This window comes from Drosophila hydei, unplaced genomic scaffold, assembly GCF_003285905.1.
Source record: "Drosophila hydei strain 15085-1641.00,03,60 unplaced genomic scaffold, DhydRS2 tig00000090-arrow-arrow-pilon, whole genome shotgun sequence".
Taxonomy (NCBI): Eukaryota; Metazoa; Arthropoda; class Insecta; order Diptera; family Drosophilidae; genus Drosophila; species Drosophila hydei.
The window spans coordinates 1,804,198-1,831,067 of record NW_022045662.1 but is presented as its reverse complement, the minus strand read 5'-3'; the positions used below and the strand labels follow the sequence as shown (position 1 = coordinate 1,831,067).

General features: G+C 39.0%; 1 protein-coding gene across 1 annotated transcript; it reads right to left on the bottom strand.

The window, feature by feature from the left end:
* Positions 1–25,591, bottom strand: LOC111594278 (neurotrimin). Its single transcript, XM_030223051.1, has 9 exons — positions 25,513–25,591; positions 19,704–19,873; positions 11,092–11,277; positions 8,396–8,588; positions 8,181–8,309; positions 2,224–2,343; positions 1,016–1,186; positions 491–546; positions 1–354 (listed from the first exon to the last, which is right to left on the bottom strand). Exons 1-9 carry the CDS (start codon positions 25,589–25,591, stop codon positions 22–24), a joined length of 1,437 nt encoding a protein of 478 aa, XP_030078911.1. The 3' UTR covers positions 1–21.
* Positions 25,592–26,870: the final 1,279 nt, after the last annotated feature.

Below are 26,870 nucleotides of genomic sequence, written 5' to 3'. Positions count from 1 at the left end.
TATAATTACAATTTAATTAAGCTATAATATGAAACGAGCTTTGCAGCTGCCGCCGGCGACGCCGCCGCCTCCGTTCGCTTCAGCCATTGTCCTTGTTGTCGCTGTTGATTCTGCGACTCGCATCGAATCATTGCCCAGCCCCGTTGATGCAGGCGCATTACCATTTGCTAGACAGCAGCTCACTTTGCTTGCTAATAATACAAATAGAGCCAATAGAAATGGCATTATTAGCTGCCTCGCCTGTGCCGCTCCGCTGCCCAAGTCGGCATCCTGGCTGCGGTCCTTGTAGAGGCGACCATTCTGATTGCGCGAGCCATCCTCGTGACGGTTCTCCTTGAGCACCACCTCGTTTTTCTGCGGCATTTGAGACGTGGGACGAGAGCGTTTTGTTTTGTTTCATATCAATTCATATGTTTGCTTGTGTATGTATATGTGTGTGTGTGTGTGTGTGTGTGTGTGGGGATGTGTGTGTGGGTTTTGCTTCACTTACCGTCACTTCATTGAGGTCCTCTTCGCGCTGTGCTTTTTTGCCGGGACGTTCCATTTCTAAGGAAGAGAAAAAGTCCGAAAATTGTATTAAGTATCAATGAACTGGTTCAAATGAACTGCAACTGAATGAACTAGTTCAAACGAACCAAATTAAGTAACAATATGAAAGCACTTTCTATATTTTCGGCACAAATTTGGTTTCAGTTCATCAACTCAAAAATTAAAACCAAAGAACCAGTTTCAGTGCAAGAGAACTAGTTCCATTTGTAGTAACATGAACAAAACATAAGTTAAGCTGGAAGAGGCAACTGTTTAGTATGGTATATTATAGTATAGTTAGTAATGAAAGAACTAGTTCAATTGAATAAAGAACTAGTTCTAAATGTTTGGCGATTTGCATTACAAATTATTAATTCTAATTGAAAAAATCAATTTGAATATAACCAGAGAAAAATAAAGTTGAACCTGGCTCTTAGTTAAGCAAAGAACTAGTTCTTTTTATACATAAGTCTACGCAACAGCTTACCGTATAGTCGTATGGTGCCTTCGGTGTCGCCAATGCTGTTCTTCGAGATGCATTTGTAGCCGCCAAAGTCGGTCGACTGCAATCGTCGAATGTGAAGAATCATCTCGATGGCGTACATGTTGTTTTCCTTCTCGGTTAGGGCATACCGATCACCGGCTATAATCATTTCCCCTGCAACGAGAATCGAACATAAAAATGGGAATCGACGCATGTGAAATGTGACGAAGCAGCAGCAGAGAAAAGTTCACTTTGATGATGACATTTGCGCTGCCAGCGACGACAGCTCGTGCCATGCTGTCACGTTTGCAATATACGTCAAATGCACTTGACAAGAGCCACAAAAAAAAAACAAACAAAAAAGGCGGAGAACAAAAAGGAAAATAGACGAACCAGCTAAAGGTTCCAGGCCCTAGAACTTTGCGAGACAACAAGAAAATATTTGAGCATCGAACACGAACCAAATAAAGACAAATTGCGGCATTGAAGGGTTTATAAAGCTGCTGGCATCTTCCTCTACCTCTTCCTCTCTCTCTCCCTCTCTATACATATCTCTTTCTCTCTCTGTGTCTGTCCTCAGTAAAATCCAAGTACCCAACGAAAAATGTGCAAAAAAATATAAAAGAGCTCGAACTAGTAGAAACAAATATATGAGTTTGAGCTACGATTCTAAAATACCTTGTATTTATCTTTACGCTTGCATGCATGATATATCGATTAATCGATAATAGCAGCAAGAGATAATTAATTGATAATGGGACATTATATGCTTCATAGCAGATCTCCAAAAACTTAATATTGTGCATACTAAATCTAAGTTTAACAAGGAAGAATCAATAAAGCAATGCCTTTTCGATATTATCGAATATTTGATGAAATCTAGCGCAACTAGCTGTATCGATAACAGTCGATAACAAGGCTATTGATTATCTAACGTGTCTGTAATAAGAATGTTCAACAGTTAATTGAATGAGCTGCGGTGCAATTTTGATAATTTATCGATAAATCGATAGCTTGCGAAACTGCATATGAGGCCTAACAGACAAATTGATTAGCCGATATAAGATGCTAAGTGGCAAACCTTGCCTTTGCTGGTATACCAGTCTACAGGGTATGCTATGCGTTGCGAGTTCTATCTAAAAAAAAAATAGGGTAAAAAAATAAAAGAAGAAAACGGCAGCAGAGCAATAAGCAAGAGCCGGAGGACTTACCGTTCTCGCGCTGCCAGTAATTGATGGCCTTCGGTGATGCCTCCACGTTACAAATTAATGTGACATCCGTTAGAACCGGGGCGCCAACCAATTGATTTGGCACTTGCACCAGTGGATGAACTGCAAAGAGAGAGAGAGAGAGTGAGAGAGAGCGTGAGTGATTCAGTGAGTGAGTGAGTGTGAATGAGTTGGCTGAACAAGTTGGTCAACATAATCATCAAAGCTACCAATGGACTCTGTTAGCTAACCCAGCTAGTTGCCAGCGCCTCGAGCGGCCAATTGACTGGCGAGCGTGAGCTTTGGATACTGTGACTCGCATTTCAAATGCCGCTATTTGTTAATGATAGCGGCGTCAACTGATACGTTTTTAATTGAAAATGAATTATTTTGCTGCTGGTCCAAAGCATGGAACCAAATATTTATTGTTCCCTTGCTATAGCCCTGGGCTTGGCGCCTGTTGCCGCTTGAAGCTTAGCGCTGTTAAGAGCGCATATTTAGGGACTTCTCACATCAAGCTTAACATATTGTTAACATTATGTTAAGTTTATTTAAATCTACCTTTACCTCAGCAGAATGCTCTTGTAGCTTAATTAGATTCTGATAACAATCTTTTATTATTATATAAAATATTATATTAAGTGGCTGTAGCTTACCTGCCTCCTGCTAATATACTGTTAACCTTAACCTAAGCTTAAGCAGCTGTAAGCTAGCCAACTTTTCGCTTATGTTAAGCCAAAACAGCTGTTAGTTAACATAAGTTAAGCTTATGTTAACTTTCTGCTATTTTTGCAATTTCTGAGTCACTTTTAATATTCCATTAAGCCACTGTTGACCTATTGCTTACTTAAGTAACCGTTATTTAAATTACAGTTCACATTCTGTTAAGTGTTAACTCCTGTTTCGTGAACATAGAGCTAACATTTAGCCAGACAGCCTCTTAACCCCATGCTACTTATAGCAAATGTTAAGCCTATGTTAAGTAACTGCCAGTTAACATGCTGTCAAGCAGCCTTCGGCTACTTCTGCTCAAATTCTCGCTTTGATTTATCAGTCCTACAATAATTTTATAGGGTATTTGCGCACTCGTCCCAATTGTTGCTGTTGCTCTTATCTTGCCTCTCCACTCTGCTCTTCTTCTTTCTGGTCGTGTCGTGTTTGTGGCTTTTTCTTTGCAATTTTTCTTGCTCTTTTTTTTTTTTTTTTGTTTTTGTTTTGTTGTTGGCATTGTCTTGGGCTTTGCCGCTGACCATCATTGTTTTTGGCTTTTCGACTTTGGTTTTTTCATTTTTCTTGCTCTTATTTCTGCCAGCTGTCCGACATAGCATGCCCAAACGTCCCAAACGCCCCACTACTCCCCGCAGCCCGCGCTTCCTTAGCTGCGCCGTTGCATTGCTTGCGTTCAACCGTTCATTATTGGTCAATTTATTGGATTTGTGCATGCTTCAAGTGTGTGGCTGTGTGTGTATGTGTGTGTGTGTGTGTGTGTGTGTGTGTGTGTGTGTGTGTATAGCTGCCATGTAGCATATGTCAAGTGTTGCTTGTCTTGACTCGTGTTGTAATCCCGGCGCCATACTTGTGGCTCGCTTTTCTCTCTTCTTGCTGTTGTTGTTTTCTCATTGCCCATCAACTTATTGAAAATGTAATTTGTTCTAATAGAGTTTTACAGCTGCTTCGACAGCAGCAGCAACAGCAACAACAGCAGCACCAGCAGCGGCAGCAGCGGCTGCAGCAACAATAACAATGACAGCCACAGCAGCCGCAAGAGCAGCTGAAATTACAAAGGCTTACACACGGCGTATGCGTAATTTGTTGTTCTTTGCTCTCTGTTACCTTAGGCAAGACCTGATTATACGGCATTGACGTTTGTTGGGTTCGAGCATGAAGAATGTGAACGAACAGAACACAATATCAAAGACTGAGATACACATTGGGAGATGAAGAAACCCAAGAGGAGAATGTTCGATGAAGAGAAAGAAAAATAGACAACAAGGGAGAAAGAGAAATAGAGAGAGAATGGGAAGGAGATAGAAGCAGAGAGAGAGAGAGGGAAAGAGAGAGAGAGAGAGAGAGAGAGAGGGAAAGAGTGACAAAGAGAAAGATTAGCTTAAATAAGAACTATATGGAATATGGAACATGAAATATGGAATATGGAATATGGAATATGGAATATGGAATGTGGAATATGGAATATGGAATATGCAATATGGAATATGGAATATGGAATATGGAATATGGAATATGGAATATGGAATATGGAATATGGAATATGGAATATGGAATATGGAATATGGAATATGGAATATGGAATATGGAATATGGAATATGGAATGTGGAATATGGAATATGGAATATGGAATATGGAATATGGAATATGGAATATGGAACATGGAACATGGAATATGGAATATGGAATATGGAATATGGAATATGGAATATGGAATATGGAATATGGAACATGGAACATGGAATATGGAATATGGAATATGGAACATGGAATATGGAATATGGAATATGGAATATGGAATATGGAATATGGAATATGGAATATGGAACATGGAACATGGAATATGGAATATGGAATATGGAATATGAAATATGGAATATGGAATATGGAATATGGAATATGGAATATGGAATATGGAATATGGAATATGGAATATGGAATATGGAATATGGAATATGGAATATGGAATATGGAATATGGAATATGGAATATGGAATATGGAACATGGAATATGGAATGTGGAATATGGAATATGGAATATGGAATATGGAATATGGAATATGGAATATGGAATATGGAATATGGATCAATGATCGAAAGAGAATAAAAATGATTTTTATATAAGCAATTTATGTTTTTATTCGCAATAAAAGAAGGGAAGAAGAAGAAGCAGCTCCTATGGAAGCCCGAGCCTAACCTCAATTGGAGCTGGTGCTATCCACAGTGGTGCTGTCGACAGTGGTGCTGGCCACAGTGGTGCTGGCCACAGTGGTGCTGGCCACAGTAGTGCTGGCCACAGTGGTGCTAGCGACAGTGGTGCTATCAGCGGTTGTACTGAGTTCGGTGGTGCTAACGCTGCTGCTGCCCTCGGTGGTGGTGGAGCGCTTATGCGGACGATGACCTCCATGGCCACCATGGCCTCCATGACAATCCGGACCGTGCCCACCTGCACCACCTGCACCACCTGGTCCACGACCACCTGCACCACCTGGTCCACGACCGCCTGCACCACCTGGTCCACGACCACCTGGACCACGACCTCCTTGAACGTAGGGACCACGTCGCCCGCCTGGACCATCGAAACCACCAGGGCCACCGAAACCACCAGGGCCACCGAAACCACCTGGGCCACCGCGTGGACCACCACCACCACCCTGTGCCGCGACGACGGCAACCAGGGCGCACAGTGTCACAAGTATGTAGCTGCGCATGCTGTCTCTCTCGCAGTTGGAAACTGACTTGGCCTGAGGTCAGTGTTACGTGGTCTTTTTATAGCATTTCTTTTGACTGGCGCCTACGTCAACGCTTGACTGTGTACTCAGCCTTTAGCTGGCCGTTCGTCTAACTAAATGACAAAAACAATTGCGTCATCGTCTCGCTTTCCGTTGAATAGCACAGCTGTTCGCTTTGTTTGATCATTGTGATCTAAAACAAAAATATGCTTTTTTTTCGCAGAACCTCGATGTAATTCTGTTTGGATCTAGAACTTTTGTGAAAGCTTATATAATTCTAGCTGTTACCTTCTGATGCTTGGGGCCAATAATATTGAATAATGCTAATGCTAATGCTAATGCTAATGCTAATGCTAATGTTACTGCTAATGCTAATGCTAATGCTAATGCTAATGCTAATGCTAATGCTAATGCTAATGCTAATGCTAATGCTAATGCTAATGCTAATGCTAATGCTAATGCTAATGCTAATGCTAATGCTAATGCTAATGCTAATGCTAATGCCAATGCCAATGCCAATGCTAATGCTAATGCTAATGCTAATGCTAATGCTAATGCTAATGCTAATGCTAATGCTAATGCTAATGCTAATGCTAATGCTAATACTAATACTAATGCTAATGCTAATGTTAATGTTAATGCTAATGCTAACGACAATGATAATGTTAAGGCTAAAGTTAGTTCTAATGTTAATGTTAATGCCAATGATAATGAGCAAAATACTGATAATGGTAATGCTGATGATAATGATAAACACTTACAGAAATACTGTAAAACATTCCTCGATTTCTCTGCATAATTTCTTCTGATTGTGATTGAGTCTCTGAGTAATCGAGCCTGTCGACTCAAATGGCTTTAAGGAATACTTGGCAAGCATTCAAGTATGGCATCACACACGTAAACACACATAATCTCTGCTTTTACTACTATTCGTCCATCTCTCTTTCTCCCTCTCTCTCTTGTCTTTCTCATTTGCTGACAGCCTGTCTGTCTGCATTGTTTGTATGGGGGAAATTTAAAAGCCAAGGATCCACTTAATTTTCTGATTAAAATCAATCAAGCAAAGCGCTGAACCAACTTAAGAAATCAAGCGGTAAATGTGCCCATGGGGGGGGCGTGGCCCAGGGCGCAGGCGGCGTTTGGCGTTGCGGCTGTCAGGTTAAGACAAACAAGAAGCAACCAGCAGAAGATGAAGACGAGCAGCAGTACAAAAAACAACGAGCAGGGACCAGAAGAAATCTGAAAAGACAGCAGCATGGCAAGGCGGAAACGGAGGAGGAGTGAGGAGAGAGACAGGAGAGAGCGGGAAGCGGCAAGCGAAAAGCGGGCAGAGTTACGCCCATATGGGGCTTTTAAATTGAAATTGAGACGCAGTCGCAAAGCCAAAAAGCAATAAAGGGGAAAGGGGAAAGACTTGGCAATAGATGGTGGGTGTAGACGAATGACTGATAGACAAACCAAAGCAGAGATGAAAATGAAATGAAAGCCGAGAGTCACAAAAATTGCGGCAAAGATAAGAAGAAGAAGCAGAGAGAGCAGCGAATAAGAGAAAAAATGGAAATTAATTTTTGCGGCAGGTTAAGCAGAGGCAGGTTAAGGGAGCTGCTCTTCAGATAGACAGAGGAGGCATTGAGGTGCGAACATGTCGGCCGTGTCAATATAAATTGCAGATAGAATCTTTTACCTACAATATACACATACAAATATGCACACACACACACACACACACACCCAGACTCACACACATAGATCCTTGCACATATTTTCAATTTAACGAAACTCTGCCAACGTTTCACAACGTTTTTGTTGCCCCTTTGCAAAAAAATTTCATTAAGTTTAATGCGCTGCAGCAGCCGCTGGCACACCGAACTCCGGAGGGGACTGGAGTTTGTTGTGTGGGCGTGGCAGTCGCCCCCATTCACAATTACCACAGCACATGATACTGAAGGCTGGTTGCCAGCCAGCCAACCGGGCAGGCAGTCAGTCAGGCAGGCGCAGCCAAAAGCTGCTCAACTTTTACAACAGAAACGTGACGTCTAGACCCGTCTGGAGCTCGCTGTGGAGTCCTTTTGGCAACACCCTTCCAGCGCCGCAGTACACGCAGCTAGCCGCTGTCCTAATGCATTTGCAAAGTTTGCCTCGAGTAGGCGGCAGGCGGAAATCGAAACGGAAACACTTGCAGTTCGCGTTATTGCGTTTACGCTGCCGTGCCGCACCGCAGCGACTGCTGGCGTGTAGTACAGTGTAGCGGTGTTTAATAGGGTGTAGTATAGTGTAGTGGAGTGCAGCTGAGTGTCGCTGCATGTACGAGCTAACACAGCACGCACATCCGTCCAGGTGTGAGACATTATGATTATTATTCGAGTACCGGGCTTAAGGGTCACAAATCAAAGCATTTATTGGCGAGTCGCGTGCACGACTAGCAAATGCCCTGCAAGCAGCTAGCATGGTTAGTCACCCAGCATGCTCTATAGGGTATAGTATGGGAATGGTATACTTACAGTGCACCTGTAGCTTCATGCGCTTGCTCACAGTTGGTGGCACTCCGTTGGAGGCGATGCACATGTAGGCGCCCATTTCCGATCGCGTGACTTTCGACAGCGTCAGCATTTCGCCCTCCACCAGTATGGCTAAATGCGGCAAAAAGTAGGTTAGCATTATGCCAAGTTTTTGATATGCGGTTACAAAGTTTAGCACAACAAAACGTTTCGCTCACCTTTGGTCTTCTGGTGGACGCCGTTGCGTGCGATTATCTCGCGTCCATCTTCGCGCCGCCATGTGATCTTGGGCTTGGGATGGCCGCGTGCGCGGCAGACGAGCTTCGCAGAGCCACCTTCCGGTACCATCATGTCGCCGGAGGTCTCTTCGTTTATTATATCTGGTGGTATGACCACCTCCAGGGTGGCTGTCTATAAGAGATAAGCACCACGAACGCAATTATGTAAGTAAAAATATATTTATTTTATATATATATATTTAATTGTTTTTTTTTACTCTGTAAATTTTGATTGAAGTCTCAGCTTATTTCTAGCGAAACTCAATTTTGTCCAAACGTAATTTTTATATGGCTGCCTTCATCTCAGTGCAGCCGCCATTTCTGTGCAGCCATAATAATAGTAATGCTATCCCACTTGCTCTCACTCATTAACGAATGTTAAGCCAGCACGGCAAGACACAAGTAGCACAAAAAATTAGCACAGAATTTGTCACTAATCTAAAATGGCCGCTCAAACTCAGTAATTATAGTATAATACTTATAACAGTATAATAGTTATTATTATGTGCGAAAATATTGGCATATAAACGATAGTCCATGGCGTCACTACATACGTGCCGTATTAAATATAAAATTATATGTGTGTTTGTATGTGTAAAGGCTTTGCTTACGTCTGACATCTATGCATCCCGTTCACTCTTATTATGTATATTACTTAATGCACAGGCTATTTTTATTATACTATTTACTTGTTGTGGTATATATTTTTGTAGCTTTCATATCTCCATTGATCGAGCGATGCACTGCTCACTGTGTTATATATTTGTCTCTGTCTTATATGTAGTTATCTTAACAGCAGCCTTAAGAGGGAGATATAGAGAGAAAGAGCAAAACAAAACAAAGTTGTGTTATATTTCATAATGATTGCTGCTCATTATTCATATTTCACAAATATTCTCTGTTTCGCTCTCGCTAACGATTCTGATTGGATAAATATTTATATATTTTAATAGGTATTTAATCGCAATCTTTATACAATTATGCCAGCATTTATTGTAAATTACTTTAATGTTGTTGCTCCTGCTGGTGCTGCTGCCGCTGACAGTTATGTCATAAAAAATAAAGTCAACGTCCCTAACGGCCGCAATGGGAGAATGTAAAAATAAAAACAAAAACGAAAAAAGAAAATTGCGTTAAAGGCTTAAAAGGCAGTCGAGTTGTCTGCGTCGAGCTTTTTGGCTGCCTGCGTGCAGCCTGTTTGCTTTTTATTTGTCTCATATTTGCATTTCACTCAATTCGCTTGATTTTATTGCGCTGCCGCTGCTGCTGCCGGCAGGGGGCGCTACTCAACGATACGCAACGGGAATGAAACGGAACGGAATGAAATTGAAAACGCAAGCGTTTTGCACACGTCGCGCCGCATTTAATGGACAACCGCTGCAAGGGCTGTCAACTCGATGTCCGCACACACACACATGCACACATTCGCACACACATACACACAAAGCAAATGCGGCCTCATTGTTTGTTATTTATTTTTATCTTTAAAGCATTTCATTGTTTAAATATTGCATTTAAATGCCAGCAAGTGTCCTTGCTAACCACTTGACCACACAAACACACACATATGTATGCAATTGCAGCCCTAAAGTAATCTCATTTCAATTAAATTTTCTCCTAACCCAAAGTATATTGAATGTATTTTATAAGAACGAGCAGCACTCAACACCAAGTACAGCGTATCTTCAAGTCGAGCATGCCTACATAAACTTTATCTAATTTTCTCATTCAATTTAGCAGCTTAGTTGATTGGCTTTCTCTCTGTTAAATATCCTAAATGAATTCACTAGCGAAAAACGGTATAATGCGTAACTGGAATGCGTCCAATATAAGCCGAAATTCTCACTAATTTTGTTCAGTGTAGCAAAGCTGTTTGGCCATTGCTCAATTGCGAGTTGCAATCGTGTGCATTCGGCCAATTGCACACGCATCGAACGCATTTATTTAGTTGCAATTCTTTTGTTTCTGTTTATCTAACTCTGTTTTCTCTCTTTTCGCTGAGTTGGCAGCTCGGATAAACAATTCAACAACGATTGCAATTATCGAAATGGAATGCAAAATCGATTTACCAAGATATATCGAATTGATACTATTTGCTAAGCTGCTAGAAGTGCTCTAACGTTTAGGCTGCAATAATACTTTCAGCATGACTAATTTTGCAACCAAATTGTTATCGATAACACAAGACTGTCCACGTTATGCCTAATATGAGCATATAAAAAATTTAAATATAAATGGAGTCATTTATAATTTATTTTTAATTAATATATTATTTTTAATATGTCACTATGCAAATTGTCTTTCGAGCTTGTTATCGATAACAGTAAATGCTTAAAATGTTTCATTTAGTGTATTTTTTATTTATTTTTATAATAATCAAAGAGTTTTTATAGAAATGAATCTCGCCTTGACTTGTTTTTTTTTTCAAGTCTCTCTGTTGAAATCGATATTATCGATATCAGCAACTGCACGAAAGCTTGCATGTCATGCATGTAAGCAGTAACTTAATCAGATTCATTTCATAAGTGAGTCGATATTAAAATGCGCCTTTTAGCTGCCCTAACTTAACATTTAAAATGATCGATTTTATCGATAACAGCAATCATTAGTATATTTAATATCTGTTGCATACTCACTTGCATTTTCATGGGATCTGTGTTGACCTGGCACATGTATTTGCCAGCATCTTCCATCTTCACGCCCCGTATGTTCAGGGTCCAAGTGTTGTAATCGTTGTGAGTCACCGATAATCGATCATTGTTCGTTATGACATGCTCGTGTATTGCCAGAATTGCCTTGGCATCGGCCTTAATCCAAGCCACCTGAGCCACAGACAATGCAAAACGTTTCCATTGATGCGTCGTTCCAATTCCGATGTTCCATTGTTTCATTTCAGTTAAATTGAATTTGAAAGTTGTTTGCATATAGTAAATGTTTATGTTGCAGCATTTCGATTCCAAATGTTTCATTTTGGTTTTTGTTTATGCAGGACACAGTCATTGTCATTGTCATTGTCATTGTCATTGTCATTGTCATTGTCATTGTCATTGTCATTGTCATTGTCATTGTCATTGTCATTGTCATTGTCATTGTCATTGTCATTGTCATTGTCATTGTCATTGTCATTGTCATTGTCATTGTCATTGTCATTGTCATTGTCATTGTCATTGTCATTGTCATTGTCATTGTCATTGTCATTGTCATTGTCATTGTCATTGTCATTGTCATTGTCATTGTCATTGTCATTGTCATTGTCATTGTCATTGTCATTGTCATTGTCATTGTCATTGTCATTGTCATTGTCATTGTCATTGTCATTGTCATTGTCATTGTCATTGTCATTGTCATTGTCATTGTCATTGTCATTGTCATTGTCATTGTCATTGTCATTGTCATTGTCATTGTCATTGTCATTGTCATTGTCATTGTCATTGTCATTGTCATTGTCATTGTCATTGTCATTGTCATTGTCATTGTCATTGTCATTGTCATTGTCATTGTCATTGTCATTGTCTTGTCATTGTCATTGTCATTGTCATTGTCATTGTCATTGTCATTGTCATTGTCATTGTCATTGTCATTGTCATTGTCATTGTCATTGTCATTGTCATTGTCATTGTCATTGTCATTGTCATTGTCATTGTCATTGTCATTGTCATTGTCATTGTCATTGTCATTGTCATTGTCATTGTCATTGTCATTGTCATTGTCATTGTCATTGTCATTGTCATTGTCATTGTCATTGTCATTGTCATTGTCATTGTCATTATGTCATATAGTTAATGCCAATGTGATTGTGAAAGTTTCAATCGCAGTCGAGTTGTTGTTCGTTGTTCATTGTTCATTGTTGATGTTGTTGTTGTTGTTGTTGTTGTTGTAGTTATTGGTCAATGTCGCATTCACCAATTTCCGTTGTTTCCCCCATTTTTTTCAATTTTTTCCCGATAGTTTGTTGAAATCGATTTGCGGATATATTAGAATTTAGTTGAAAGTTTCGTTTGCGGTGAAGCCAGTTGGCGTTTTGTTATGGATCGAGGGCGGTTGTGTGGACAGTGGGCGAGGGCGCAGGGCGTGTTTGTTGTTATTTTATTTGTTGTTGTGTCAACGATACAAAAGTTGTCGTTTGTTGGTGTCGATGTCGTTGGCGTTGACAATGGAGGAACCCAGTTTCCAGTTTTCAGTTTTCAGTTTTCAGTTGCCAAATGACGGAGCCAAGCCGAAAAAGCCGTTTTCAGGCGCCGGGCGTTTTGGTGTTGTCGTCAGATGTCAGCGCAATTTGACGCCATTTTCATTGTTGTTGTTTGTTTTGTTGTTGTTGTTGTTGTTGTTGTTGTTGTTGTTGGTCGTTGGCGCAAGTTTTTGCAAGTTGTTTGGGTTTTGGCCAAGGATATGAAATGGGGGGTGTACGGATATTTCAGGAGCAATTAGTTGGAATTGGGTTTTGTGGTTGGCCATTGCGTTAGATTGTTGTGTGTGTGGGTGTGTGTTGTGAAGAAGAAGAGATAGCATTTAGCAATTAGTTAACATTTGTGGCTGCTTAAGCTGACTCTTTTCATTTATTATATCAAATATTTTGATAGTTGGAAACGAACGAAACTGAAGAAAATACATCGAAAGAATAATATATATATATATATATAAATATATACACATTTATATACATATATATGTGGATTGGGAAGGCGGGAAATGTGGGTGGGTGCAGGTGCAGGTGCAGTTATCTAGCGGCTAAGGCATGCATTACACAACAAACAAACACATAGGTTGAAGTTGAAACTGAAAAGATAAATATATAAAAGAGAGAATGTTCGACCGAGAAGTTGCCCTAGAGCTCAAAAATGATTCAAGTAATACAATCTAGAAATTGAAAGGGAATCTACATACCAAGTTTTGTGGGCTCCACGTTGAAATCGATTTTTTTCGATATATTGTGAAATTTTTATAGGTAACTATCTACATACCAAGCTCAGTCTCCCAATGTTGTTCGCTCTGAGCTGTACTTGACGAAATAATTTATTTAAAACTAAAATTGATCAATTCGTTTGAAGAGTGAGAAGCTAACAAGAAGCCAAATATAGTTGGATTTAATGAGTTTCGAGTTACAAAAAATGAAGTCTATTTGTTGGCTTTACCTTTTAACGGCACGACTGTAAAACACCTAAAATCGATCGAGAATAATCGATATTTTCATAAGTTGAAGATACGTGAACAACTGCCACATATATCCTACCAAAAGCTTTTTAGTGGGTATGCAATACAAATATTAAAAAGTGTTGCCTACCTTAGTGGGCGGCGCAACTTAACAGTCACTGGACAGTTTTCATTAACGTAATGCCCAATAACAGCAACTGGCTCTGTTTACTCGACACACACACGAAGGCTCTACTAAATGAGAGTGAGCGCTGGAGGGAGAGGAGGACTGTATGTGTCGACTAATCGCACTGTGCGCTCCTCTGTCTCTTCCCTCTCCCTGGCATTCTCTCTCTCTCCCTGTCGTTGAGTTGAGTTAAAAGCTTTAAGCTGCTGCTGCAGGCAGACAAACTGTTTCTAGCCTCTGCCGGCGTCGCTGCTAGAGCTTAGCAACAAATATTACAAAGTCAAATGCAAACACAGCGAGCAAAAGAGAGATAGCAAATTAAACGCTTCGCTTCAATTTCTGTTATAATTAAAGTTTTTGTTTTGCTTTCTTTGCGTGTGTGAGCGCAGCCGTTTTAGGCACAGTGGTTGCGAGCTGCTGAAAGCTAGCCAAATTTGCGAGTGAGTTGTAATTGGAACATTTTGTAATCTTAAAGATCTTTTTGTGCACAAATTGAAAACTTTTGTCACATTTTCTCAGTGACAGAGGCACTTTTAGTACAGATATTAAATAGTTTCATTGACTGGAGTGGCATATGGATTCAGTTGTTCAGGCGCCAAGGCTGCGCGAGTTAATGCAGGCAAACAAAGTGAATGTCAATGCAGCTGCTACTGCAACCAGCTGCCACGCCCCCGCATGAGCCGTGTCAATAGTAGCGCCGAAAAATGCTATAAACCAATAAATAGCGATTCAGCGCAGAGCCGAACCGAACCGAGCCTGCCAGGACTTTGCCGGGCTGTCACTTTATTTATTTACTCAATAAAGCAAATTTATTGAGTAATACAAGGGGCTTGTGGGTGGAAGGGGGAGGGCTGGTTTTCAGGCGATGGGCTCGCATTTCGATATGCCGATTCTGATTGTGAGTGTGCATCGGAAAAAAACAAACGCAACAAAGAAATTGTTAATAAAAAGTGGAATTGTGTTCTGTGTAAATGCAAATACAGCAAGCAAATGTCATAAAGTCAGGATACAGTAGCACTAAATACAGGACTACGTCGCTAAAAGGACTACGCATGCAGCGAAAACGAATATATATATACATATATGTATTTACATTACGAATACTCTACATATATATTTATATATATATTTATATTTGTATTTATATATTGAATATGGTGCAAAGTTTGTTTCGGTTTTAACTCGGTGCGCTTGAATTCATTTTTATTAAAACTTTTTCCGCTGATGAACAAACCAAAAGCAAAACGAAACGAGACAACAAATCGAGATTATATATAAGATAATGGTAAAAAAGGCATTGAAAATAAACGAAAGTCGCGAGCGAAAACAATGCGACGATTATGGCTCGATTCCTTTGTTCGACTCGATAGGCGGGAGCTCTCGATAAACTTGTTGTTGGTGTTGTTGCTGCTGATGTTGTTGTTGTTGTTATTGTACTCATTGTTGTTGTTGTAAGGGCAGAGCATTAATCTTATAAACAATATATTTTTATATATATCTTTAATAATACGTTCACTTGCCTATAGATTTCAGATATGTGTACGATAAACGAGGTCTGTTCAAGAAGTTCGTCTTTCTTTTGGCCTTATTTTAGTACTCAATTCCCTCGCTTATGTCCACAAGTTTAAACTTAACTCACTTAACTTTTGGCAACTATTTGACTTGGACGAGCTTTGTGTTTGGAGCAAAGAATCTGTATCAAATGCCAAAAGCAAGAGGTCAATGATGCCGTAGCCCAGAAACCTTTTCTAGCGCCCGAGACTGAAGAGGCCCAAGGAAGGTCGGCGCTTTGAGCAGTTTATCTTCACGGCCTTAAAGGAGTAGCTGCACTAGGTGAAGATTGAAAAGTTCTTCTCGAATAGTTTAAAATATCCGATCGGCAATGCTTTCGACTAGCTAGACACTTATGATTAATAATAAATAAATAAGCTCAATATTCGCAATTTTTTTTTAACACACCTCGTATATAAATATTTATGTTGCTTGCCTCATATTTTATGTCCGACTGCCAGCGCCTTTGGAGCGCAGCAAATGCACTGTCAGAAATTGTGAAGAGCTGGCAATTGTTTTTGTTGCTTTAAGCTTAATTTTAAATTTATTTTGGCAGCCTTAAAGCTAAGTTATTTAAGAAGTTTGTTTCTCAATTTTTCAATACAAATTTATAAAACCAAATTTTGGTCAAAGCTAAAATCTGGCATTGAAAAAGTTTTCATTAAATCTCATTTTGCTACCAAAAAAGCTATCGAAAAGCTTAATTTTCTGGCGTTTGGCTTTAGCCTAATTTGTGTTAAGTCTAGCTTTTAAATTTAGAAATGGCTAAACATATGCTAGACAGATTTTAGCTAGAAGCTGCAATAAATGGTAGTTACATAGAGTTTAGCTTTAAAAAGCAAAGCCGAGTTATACTGAATCTAGCTATAGCTAAATTAAAAAACAGCTATAAGCTCTAATTATAACTAAACATAAGCTGCATATACTGAATAGCAATCAAATCTAAAAATTAATGGAATCTAGCTATCGACGTTGGGGCTAAGCCTACATTGGAGCTAGCTATAAATTTCAGCCAGCGGAAAATGTGCTTTGCATTTAGCTATATTGAATGCATATAAATATATATATATATCATTTAGCTGTAGAAAAACTCAAAAATCTCTGTTTATTAGTCTAACTTAAGGCTAAAATAAATATATATCAATATAGATTTGGGTTTTTGTTTAAGATTCCACATGGTTTGAACTATCAATAGATATATATAAACAAATATTTTTGAGTCATTCTTCAAGAGCTTGCTCGAAAGCGCTCAGCTTTTAGTATTGCATAGAAAAAAGTGTTGTAAAACGTGCTAGAAAAATGTGTTTTTTAGTTTAATTTGAATTTGAAATTTTCTTTGAGCTACACTCTCCGCTGTATTTTAGACTCTGTATTTCTCTTTTATTTGGCTTATGAAAAACGTTTAGCCCAGGGCATTCGATATTCGTTTCAATTTTCGCACTTTATTGTTTCAGTTGGCTCGAAATTTGTTTTTATTTTTTTTCTGCCACAAGCGAATGCAATTTATTTTATTATGTTGACAATATTTTATTTATTGTTTAAATAAAATGAAATTGAGTATCGATCTACCTCTCTCCCTCTATGAGTATCTATCTCTCCCTTCGACTCTCCCTCACTCTCTAATTGTTGCGCTGTTCCTGTTTGATTGAAGTTTCATAGGATTTATCTGAAATTGTATTTTTATTTATGATGCCATTTCGTTGATTAACACTCTTTGACGTGGCGCTGCACAATGCAAAACAACACAACGAGTCACACACACACCCGCACGTCCCCCGCACATACACACAGACTCGCCTGTTTGCAATGTGCAAACCAAATGCATTTCATTGTGCGAAAGGCATCAAAAATGAATTAAAAAAATGTATAGAAAAAAAGTCAAGCAAACAATAGAAATAAAAAAAAAAAAAATATATATATATATATATATATATATATATATATATAAATTTTATTTACATTTAAGGGCAATTTTTTATTAAATCCCAACCATGTTTGGCTCTGCATTTTAATGGGAGTTAGGCCCCAAAGCCATTTATCTAGATTTGACTTACTTTCAACTTATTCGCGTTACTATTTCAACTCGTTTGCGGCCTTTCTTCAACAATTTTCTACAGCTCAACTTTGATTGCCTTAACTAGTCTTAACAACTTTTAAGATATTGCATGAGCTTCAGTTTAGGCAGTGCACGACTAGCAGATACCCCGACTAACGAATCAAGTTGAGTCAAACTCAGTCTTGATAACAGCTTTGGGTTTAAAAACCTCTTGCAATTTATATGTAAAATTATTGAATTTAATTTTTTAAATATAACAATTTTACTGCTTCTAAAAGTCAAGAGTTAAGTATATAAAGTAAGCCTTATGTTCTTTGACTTCATGACTTTATTTGACTTCAATTCGTCCCATATTTCAGTTTAAGCTGAATAGATTTTTGGCTTGGATTTCAGTTATTCTTAATATAAATATAACTTATTTCTATATGAATAATAAATTAATTAATTTTTATGTATATACATAAATTTTAAATATTTTTATTGCTCATAAATGACTTTATAAAGAAGACCTTCATTACTTTTAGCTTATGCAACTCAAGACTGATTCGAGTTAGCATTTCTTTTGGCTAAGTCGTTAGCGACTTAGCAACTATTGACGACCTATAGACGATGCTGGCAGTCGATGAGTCTGAGTCTGAGTCTGTGTTTCTTGCCCTAGCCGTGTGGCTGGGCGATTTGCTGCTAAGGCTGCTAAGTCTGTTAGTGCACTGATTGCATAACTGGCTTAAACGCTTACGTGTTTTCAATATGGAGTTACGAAACCTTTTAATTGCGGCACAACTCTACCTATGGCTCTATTATGTTTGCTGCTCATGTTATTTTATTTGTTTAAATCATTTTTTTATTTGTGCTTTTTTTGTTTATTTTGAGTTTTTGTGCCCTTCTCTTAATGAAATATGCATATATATATATATATATGTATACGATATACATATACATAGATATGTTTCTATTTGTGCTCCATCTCTGTCTTACCAACTCATCCTCACGCCGCGTTGCATAAATTAAATGTGGGCGCTAATAATAATGCGATGTGATAAAAACAATATAAAGAATTTTAAATATATATACACACACATATATACGTATATATATTGTCTGTATATATGTGCAAATTAATATGTATATACAATTTAATTTTTTAGTATTTTTCGCTTATCCAATTGGTATTTATTGTATCACCTATATTTCATATATATGTTCTGTTTTTGGTATTTTTATACTCGTTCTACCATCTATTTAAACTGGCATCTATTGAGAGCTACAATTGGGAAGTTTTGTAGTTGGCGGACTTTTGATAGTTCTATCTGATATCTGATAGATTTTGAAATTTTGAATATTCAAGCCCTGGTTTGAGAATGTTAATAGTAGATGTAGCTAAGTCCATGAAAGTCGCGGCAAATCGGAAAGAAAAATCTAGCTGGATCTTCTTCTGCTACTTCACTGTTGAACTATTGCCCAGATAGTACTCTCCAGATAATATTTATAAATTAATAATATTGCTTTACAATCTTGATACTTATATCAGATTAAGCCCAGCTTTGGATTGGAATATACCCAGTGCATAAAAGTCGAAAGAAATACAACTATATCTGCAACAATCTTCAAGATACTCCAGAGATCATTATAATATTTTTGTATTTTTTATCAGTCTTAAGTCTTTTACGTACTTCACAGATAGCTCTATATATTGATTTAAAATTTTGGTATTTATAAAACTTGAATTATAACAAACCCAATATGTATGGCTGCCTTCATGATGGCTCAATTCCAGCTTTAACAACTTAGAATCTAATCCATAGATAGTTCTAGATGTGGGATTGATGCATTTCCATGACGAAAGTGAACGAGTATCTTGCAGCCGATAACAACCGACAGTCAACATTCTGTCACAGTTTATTCTGATTAGGTTTTGCTGTAGTTATTATATTCTTGATTTTGTTCTAGTTTTTGAGGTGCATTTGGTGCTTTGAGTATGCAAAGTGCTATAATTATTATATATTGGTATATAGTATGATATAGTTACTTATACGATATATATATATATATAGATTTATATATAGTAGGTAGGTGCTCTTTTAAAGTTTATAGATATATATAATAATTGTGATTGTTGTGCAGTTTCTCTATTCGAAAAGAGAGAGAATACTGAAAAGTTTTTTGTGCACTTTCAACTGTGAAACTTTGGTGCGAATCGTGAACGGAAAAACGTACTGGGCAAATGAAACGATAAACGATAAACGTGAAACGATAAACGATAAACGATTTGCTCTCGTTGTTATGAATGAAATGAGAACGCTTTGGATATTAAAACCGATACATACCTTGGCTGGAACTGACGCACCGTCACCACTCACCCGATGACCGCCCAAATTGTTGACAACGCACGTGAATGTCGCGTCCCGGCCCTGGGCGATGGTCACGTTCTCCAACGGTATGACAAAGTCCGGCTCGAAGGCGCCCACTGAGGAGATTTTGTTTGAAACGGAATTATCTTCATTTCAATGAAGAGAAAAGCATTGATGGAACAATTAACGTATTTATATATGTCTATATGTATAGGTACGTGTATCTGTGTGCATGTGAGTTGGTGTGTGTGTGCTGCGTGAAAAGTTATCGAAAGAAGCTTTAATGAACGATCAACATCAAGCAAGCGCCTTATCGATATCCGTGCTCTTGGACTTTGTTATCGATGGCGCAAAAGCAAAGCTAGCTGTTAGTTGCTTATCGATAGTTATAGTTTATGCAATCGATAGCTTTCTTATCGATAACTGAGTTAAGACGATAAAATAAATCCAATTATCGATAATTTACTTGAATAATAAAGAATAAATTATAGAAAAAGTTAAGAAGTTATATTAAAATCGATATATATATATATATAAACTAAAAAAAATGATCGATTACAGCATTTTCGATAATCGATAAATTAAACATAAAACTTCAAAGATAATTAGATTGTACACTTAACAAAGGAATTACTTTTGATCTTTAGCTTTGCCAACTATCGACAGTTTGATAAACGATAATTATCGATAAGTGATTAGGAATCAAGGCAAATAGTTTTTGCGCAACGCTTCGATACATGCTCCATTCCACTTACCAATGCAATTGCAAATCAATAACAGCAGCAACAGCTGCAATCGTCTGCCTCCATTGGCCACGCCCACGCCTACGCCCACATCGGCAAATTGAAAATGCGCCAGCTTCTGTCTAAATATAGATTGATTGGTCTGCCTTCGGCTAATGGTCTCTAATTGTCGCTGTTGCTGTCGCTGTGGTTGGGGTTGGGGCTGTCGCTGTTGCTGTTGCTGTTGCTGTCGCTGTTGCTGTCGCTGTTGCTGCTGCTGCCGCTGCTCCTTCCAATTGAGCTTCTGGAAGTTGAAGCTCTCGCTGCGATTCAGTTTGCTTCGATTGCAAATGCTGTTGGCGATTTGGTCGCCGTTATGTTGGGCCACCATTATCATCATCATAAGCCTGATGCACTAGTTCCCATTAGCATTGCTTCACTGTAATGATGCTCGCTGTGAATTGGTTAAGTGAAAAATTGAGTTATGCTAATGCAGCCAGAGCTTCCGACTCGATGCCTCACATGTTCTATGCCTAGCTTAAATGCAGCTCCAACAGCAGACTTTCAGCGAATTCTTAAATTTGCTCAACTGTTTCGCTTCCCTAGCCCTTTCGATTGAGTGTGCGTTGTAAATATGGATTTGCACTCTCATTTCATTAGGTTTGACAAAAACTCAAAGAGCAGCCAGCGAACAAAGCCAAAGCGAGTGCAAAGTGTTGGCTTTTATTGCATTTGCGTTACAATTGGATAGACAAAGCTGTGGCAAATGCTTTCAGCTCTCGCCCTCTCTCTCACTCTCTCTCGGAATTGTGGCCTGAGTGATTCGATGGCGGTTTGAAATTCACTTTAAGTTTATGTCACTCAAAGCTGTTGTTGGAGCTCAGGAGTAAAGTGTTCTAATTCAAAGTAGCTCAAAGGTTTGTGATATTTAAGGCTAAAGAGTTTAAGAAATCAGAGCATTTTAAAGTGCCAAAAACATTTTCAGTTTCGGTAATGAGGTAAGGAATTGTTTCAGAACTATAATAGCTTTTGGAGTTAGCAGTTATCGATAGACCATTATCTACAAACCTATATCGACAGACCATTAGTGATATGGAAGGCTGTGTAGAGACGTCTTACCATCAAGTGCTCTACTGCAAGTTAGAAACACATTTCTTTATGAGTAGGTCGTATACTTAATATAACATGAAGTGGTACTGTGAAAAGCATCGAATTGAAGACGATCCATGAGGCAACTACCCGACATATATAAATATATATATATATATATTTATGAGTATATTTCAGCCTTGCTTTTAGACAGAGAGCAACGAATTGCAGCTTGTTCGCAGGAATCTGCTAACGTGTTGGGATGACTTCATTGAAGTTACTCTAGCATTATTTACCATGTGCAGCATTGGCATCAATACAAATTATAAATATTATATTATTTGATATTTGTGATGTGTCATGAGCCAACTTTAGTCGAGAATTGGATATTTGTGCTTGAAGAATTCGTTTAATTTAAGTAAGTTTTTTATAGCTGAAGCTATTCAGACTAATTCACTTCCAAACAAACTCAACTTCGCCAGCTAAATCGAGGCTTGATTAGGAAATTGCCGCAGCTCAAATGGCATTTGCCACTGTTTGCTGTCAAATTTGCCTGTCAGAAGTAGCTAAATAGTTGAAAACTTGAATAAAGAGAGCGAGAGAGAGAGAGCAAGGCAAATAAATATTGCATTTTGTGGCAAAGACATGAAAAAACGCGAAGTATCGTGTAACGTGTAGATGCTTTATCTATTGACAAAGCGCTGTAGCTAGCAGCTGTGTGTGCGTGTGTGTGTGTGTGTGCGTGTGTGTGTGGCTGCATTTGCCTCGCCTTTGTTTGGCGACGACAACAATTTTTATTGGCAACAGAACGCGAACGCGCATTCATCTTGCGTCGAGTCCGAGTCCGGCTGCAGTCCGCGCACGTGCCGCTATTTACATTTGCACGTAATAAATTCAGAAGGACGCGCCGGGACCCAAAGAGGACGTAACTAGAGCGATTCGCAACAGGAAATAATGCTAAGGAAGTGCATTTGCCAGAGCTGTTCTTGTCATTTGGCCTCGACTGCCAATGGCAGCGACGTGTTGCATGTCCACCTCAAGCAGCCAGCACACACACACACACACACACACACACACATGCATATTTACATTTGACAAAATTTAATGAGCTTGCAAAGCAGCAGCTGAGCTTCAGAGCGACACACAAATGTGAATTTCAACAGCAGATCGAAGCTTGTGGCACATTAGGCCATCTCTCTCCCTCTCTCTCTCTGTGTGGCATGACATGACACACACGCGTGCTAGCCATTTTATTAGATACGTGTCCTATCTATCGCAGCCATTCAACAAGCTAAACACAGCGCGTCCCAATCAAATGCTTTGCTTAAATAGTGTGTGGGTGAGGGGCAAGAGTAAATGTTGGGGGGGAGGGGGAGGCTTGGCTCTGCCCTCTGATCTGCACTTGTTTGAGTTTGTGTCTGCATTTTTTGTGCTGAGCTCTGTCATAATTGTGGCCTGGTTTGCTTTGCTGTGGCACTTCTTCTTCTTAATCTTCTTTTGGCTTAGGCATTAGCATTACGAAACGGATTACGAAATGCAGTTACTTAGCCAAGAGCTAGCAGACACACATGAAATGCTCGGAAAAGGGTCAACTAAACGAATGAATAGGTTCACAGGGCGAGTGTTCGCTGTTCGACTGGTCAGATAAGAGCAATAGGAAAAGAAATTGCAATGAAAGTAAAACTATTTGAGATATTTCATTGCGCTTGGTTTTATTCTAAGGCCACATTCAATCCATTGAAATGGCCTATGAGCTCTCGAAAGCAGGCTGCTGAGCTAATGCCCGTGGGTAAATAATCAAGGACTATCAAATCACTCACAACTGGAACTTCAATAAAGCTTCACTATGATTCAAATGGCAGATGATGTTGAAAACTTTAATAGTGAAATGTTATCGATAAGTTAAACAGCTGCATCAGCAGAGCTATCGGCAATAGTATCACGCTTGCGTGGTCAGACTGAAAGGCGATTTCAATATATGAATTGATGCCGAGTCCTACAAGATTTATAAGAGAGATACAAGCTCTATTTATTATTTATATTTAACATTATTTATATATAATTTTTAGATTATCCTCCACAAAGTTCAGCTAGTTTTTGAAACGTCAAAAATGATCGATACATGCGAGTAATCGATCGATAAATGTTGTTGGCTTATTAGAGTAGCTCGAGTTCGTTATGCATTTTAAGACTTCAGACTTGATTCAATTGGAATGCAGCAGAGCGTGAGAGGGAGGGAGTGAGATAGCGGTAAAAATGTAGATAGACAGATGAAAAAACGAGTTCCATTTAATTGAGAAGCAAATAAATTAAATTGAGCGTTAAGGGTTGCAAGGCTTTAAAGGCATGCAGCAGGCATTCATTATGTTGCATAGCAACAATTGCAAATTGCCGTGGGCGAGTTGTAATCAAAATATTTGAATATATTTTTATGCTGACTGCTTAAATTAAATTAGCATTTGCATATTTCACATTCATGTCATGATGAAATGTCGGTTCAAGCTGAGTAAATAGAAAATTAAAGTTTTATTGCTTCGCCCACAAATCACAGCAATTTTCATTCTTTCTGTGTTCATTGTCGATTATATTCCATTGGCTCAAGCTCGGACTATTTTAATGCGTCTTGTCGAATGAAACACGTTTTAGGCCCAATTAAACCCATTCAACAGATACCCTAAAGCCCAGCAGATAGAGTTGCTGTTCCAATCAATCCTGGAACTGACTCAGATGGTTTATATACGTACCTATTCGATGGGTGGTTACAGGGTATATGAAGGTGTTTCGAAGGTGTTTGCCTTCCAGATTCATTTTGTTAGCTCAATTGCTCATGAACCAGTTCAGTTGATGCTCCACACCACGTCATATTTACTTACTAGTTCGAACATTTTTGAACTAGTTCCGGATTCGTTTTGTTGGGTTAATTGTTCTTGAACCAGTTCAGTTGATGCTCCACTCAAGCTAAAACATTCATATTTATTTACTAGTTCGAACACTTTTGAACTAGTTCCGGATTATTTTTGTTAGCTCAATTGCTCATGAACCAGTTCAGTTGATGCTCCACTCAAGCAGAATACGTCATGTTTACTTACTAGTTCGAACATTTTTGAACTAGTTCCAGATTCTTCCTGTTGTCTCAATTGCTCATGAACCAGTTCAGTTGATTCTTTTTGTTGGGTAATTGCCCATGAACCAGTTCAGTTGATGCTTCACTCAAGCAGAATACGTCATATTTACTTACTAGTTCGAACTCTTTTGAACTAGTTCCGTCTGTCTTTTTAATTGTTTTTTTTTTTTATTTTATTCTCTTTGTTTTCTTTTAGTTTTCCTCGACTTAAAGTAACCAAGTTGACCAAAGCAACATAGGAAAATTGTTTAGCAGCTTAAGGCATGTATCTAAGTGTGTGTGCGTGTTTGTTCACTGATGTGTGTGTGTGTGTGTTTATTGTTGCTGACATTTAAAATTACACACTTGGGAATGCGGGAGAAGTTTTGCTTGAATGTAAACTAAATTAGACAAAGAGACAGAGCATCAGCGAGGGCCAGGACCAGCGTGAACTGGTGACAAACAGACAGAGAGAGAAAGAGAGGGAGAGAGAGAAAGAGAGGGAGAGAAGGAGAGAGGGGGCCAGTCGGCTGGGAAGTCAAGTAAATAACAACCGACCATCGCATGTGGGGAAACGTGCTAAGCCCGGCGGCACCTCGCACCACGCACCACGCACCACGCACCAACTGCACACCCACTCTCAGTCCTTGTGCAGTGCCTGTGGCAGTGCCTCTTTAACTAGCCCAACAATGACTTAAGGGGCAGCTGCCACGCCTATACTTTATTTCATTCGCTTTTTTTTTTCGGTACAGTAAATTTTTTGGTCAGCAAAAGTTGGCAAACGTCTACTAACTGTATTTGTTTAACCTCACCCGCACACACACGCACACATATGACGCTTATACACATATAAATATAATAGACTAGCTACCTTCACGCCCGCTGTCAGCTTTGGCGTCCATTTTCTGCTGATGCGACAGATTTTGTACACGGGACTCGGGTGCGGACATGTGTGCAAATGTGTAAATGAGCAGTCATAGCCAGCGGCGCGATAGTCACACTTGCAATCACACACACACACACAGAAATACTCGTGCATATGCATAAGCTCTGCTCGTGTTCGCGTCCTAGCCTTTGAGCCTTTTGCTACACTGGACGCTGTCATATTTTTATTTGCAAAGACTAGAATTCATTTAGGGTATCATAAAAGCTGATATCAGAGACTAGGCTTCATCTATAGGGTGTCATATAAGCTGCTGCCAGAGAAGAAACATCATATAGGGTATAATATAGTACGATATCTGAGACTAGACTTCATGTTGGGTGTCATATAAGTTGGTAACAGAGACTAGGCTTTATATAGCGTATTAAAAGAGTCGATATCAGACACTCGACTTCATATAGGGTATCATATAAATTGATATCTAGACTTCATATAGGTTATCATATAAGCTCATACCAGATGCTAGAATTCATATGGGGTATATAAAAGATTAAACTCCATGTAGGGCTTTTGATATAGGAGTTATATAACAGTTTGACACGATCTGAACAATCGGTTGAGCATCTATATAGAAACAATTGCTTCTTGATGTCGGCAAGTGCATTTACTCTTCGACATTTCTTTTTTTTTTTGGGGGTTTTTTGTTTTTGTTGTTAGCTCTGAGTCTTTGCCAAGCAACGGTCCTCTTCAGATGCCCCTGGCCCCGTCAAGTCCATGTGCTGCTCTAATTGGAGTGCTTTAGCTAGAGCTTAGTGCCCAGCGGATATTTTTGACGGTTTTTTATGCGACTTTCGTTCGCCGTCCCTCTCTCACTCTCTCTCTCGCTCTCTCTCTGTTCTGCTTTTCGGCGTAGCTGGGGTGCAGGACGTTCTGAGAGGTTTAGTCGAGAAGCTTTGGCATCCGTTGATAACTACAATTCCCGCACTATTCACTCACAATTGTCCACTTGATGTCCACAGATTCATTTCAATTTGGTTTCTTTTTCGCTCTGCGCTGTGATTTTTGCCATGCAAAAATCCTGAATTCAAGAAACTTTTGTTCTGCTAGCTATAGATTGGATGGCATACGAGAGAGTTAAGTAAAAGCTAAGAATTCGGCTAGAATTTGATTTGGAAGCATGTCAAGGGATAAGATAGCGTGGAGCAATAGAGCTTAGCTTAAGCTAAATGAATGATATTAACCATAAAAAGATTAGCTAGGCTGACTTCCAATGGCAAATTAGATAACGTAGTTCGACTGAGATGGGAAACGTGAGAATCCGAAAGGGCTTAAGTCACTTTTTCATT

Bases quoted from the DNA above. Each gene is read 5' to 3' on its own strand.
- LOC111594278 (XM_030223051.1), bottom strand. From the start codon at position 25,591: ATGTCCGCACCCGAGTCCCGTGTACAAAATCTGTCGCATCAGCAGAAA. The intron at 19,874-25,512 runs GTAGCTAGTCTA...ATTGAAATGAAG, and splicing joins AGCTGACAGCGGGCGTGAAG to ATAATTCCGTTTCAAACAAA. The intron at 2,344-8,180 runs GTAAGTATACCA...CTCTCTTTGCAG, and splicing joins CATGAAGCTACAGGTGCACT to TTCATCCACTGGTGCAAGTG.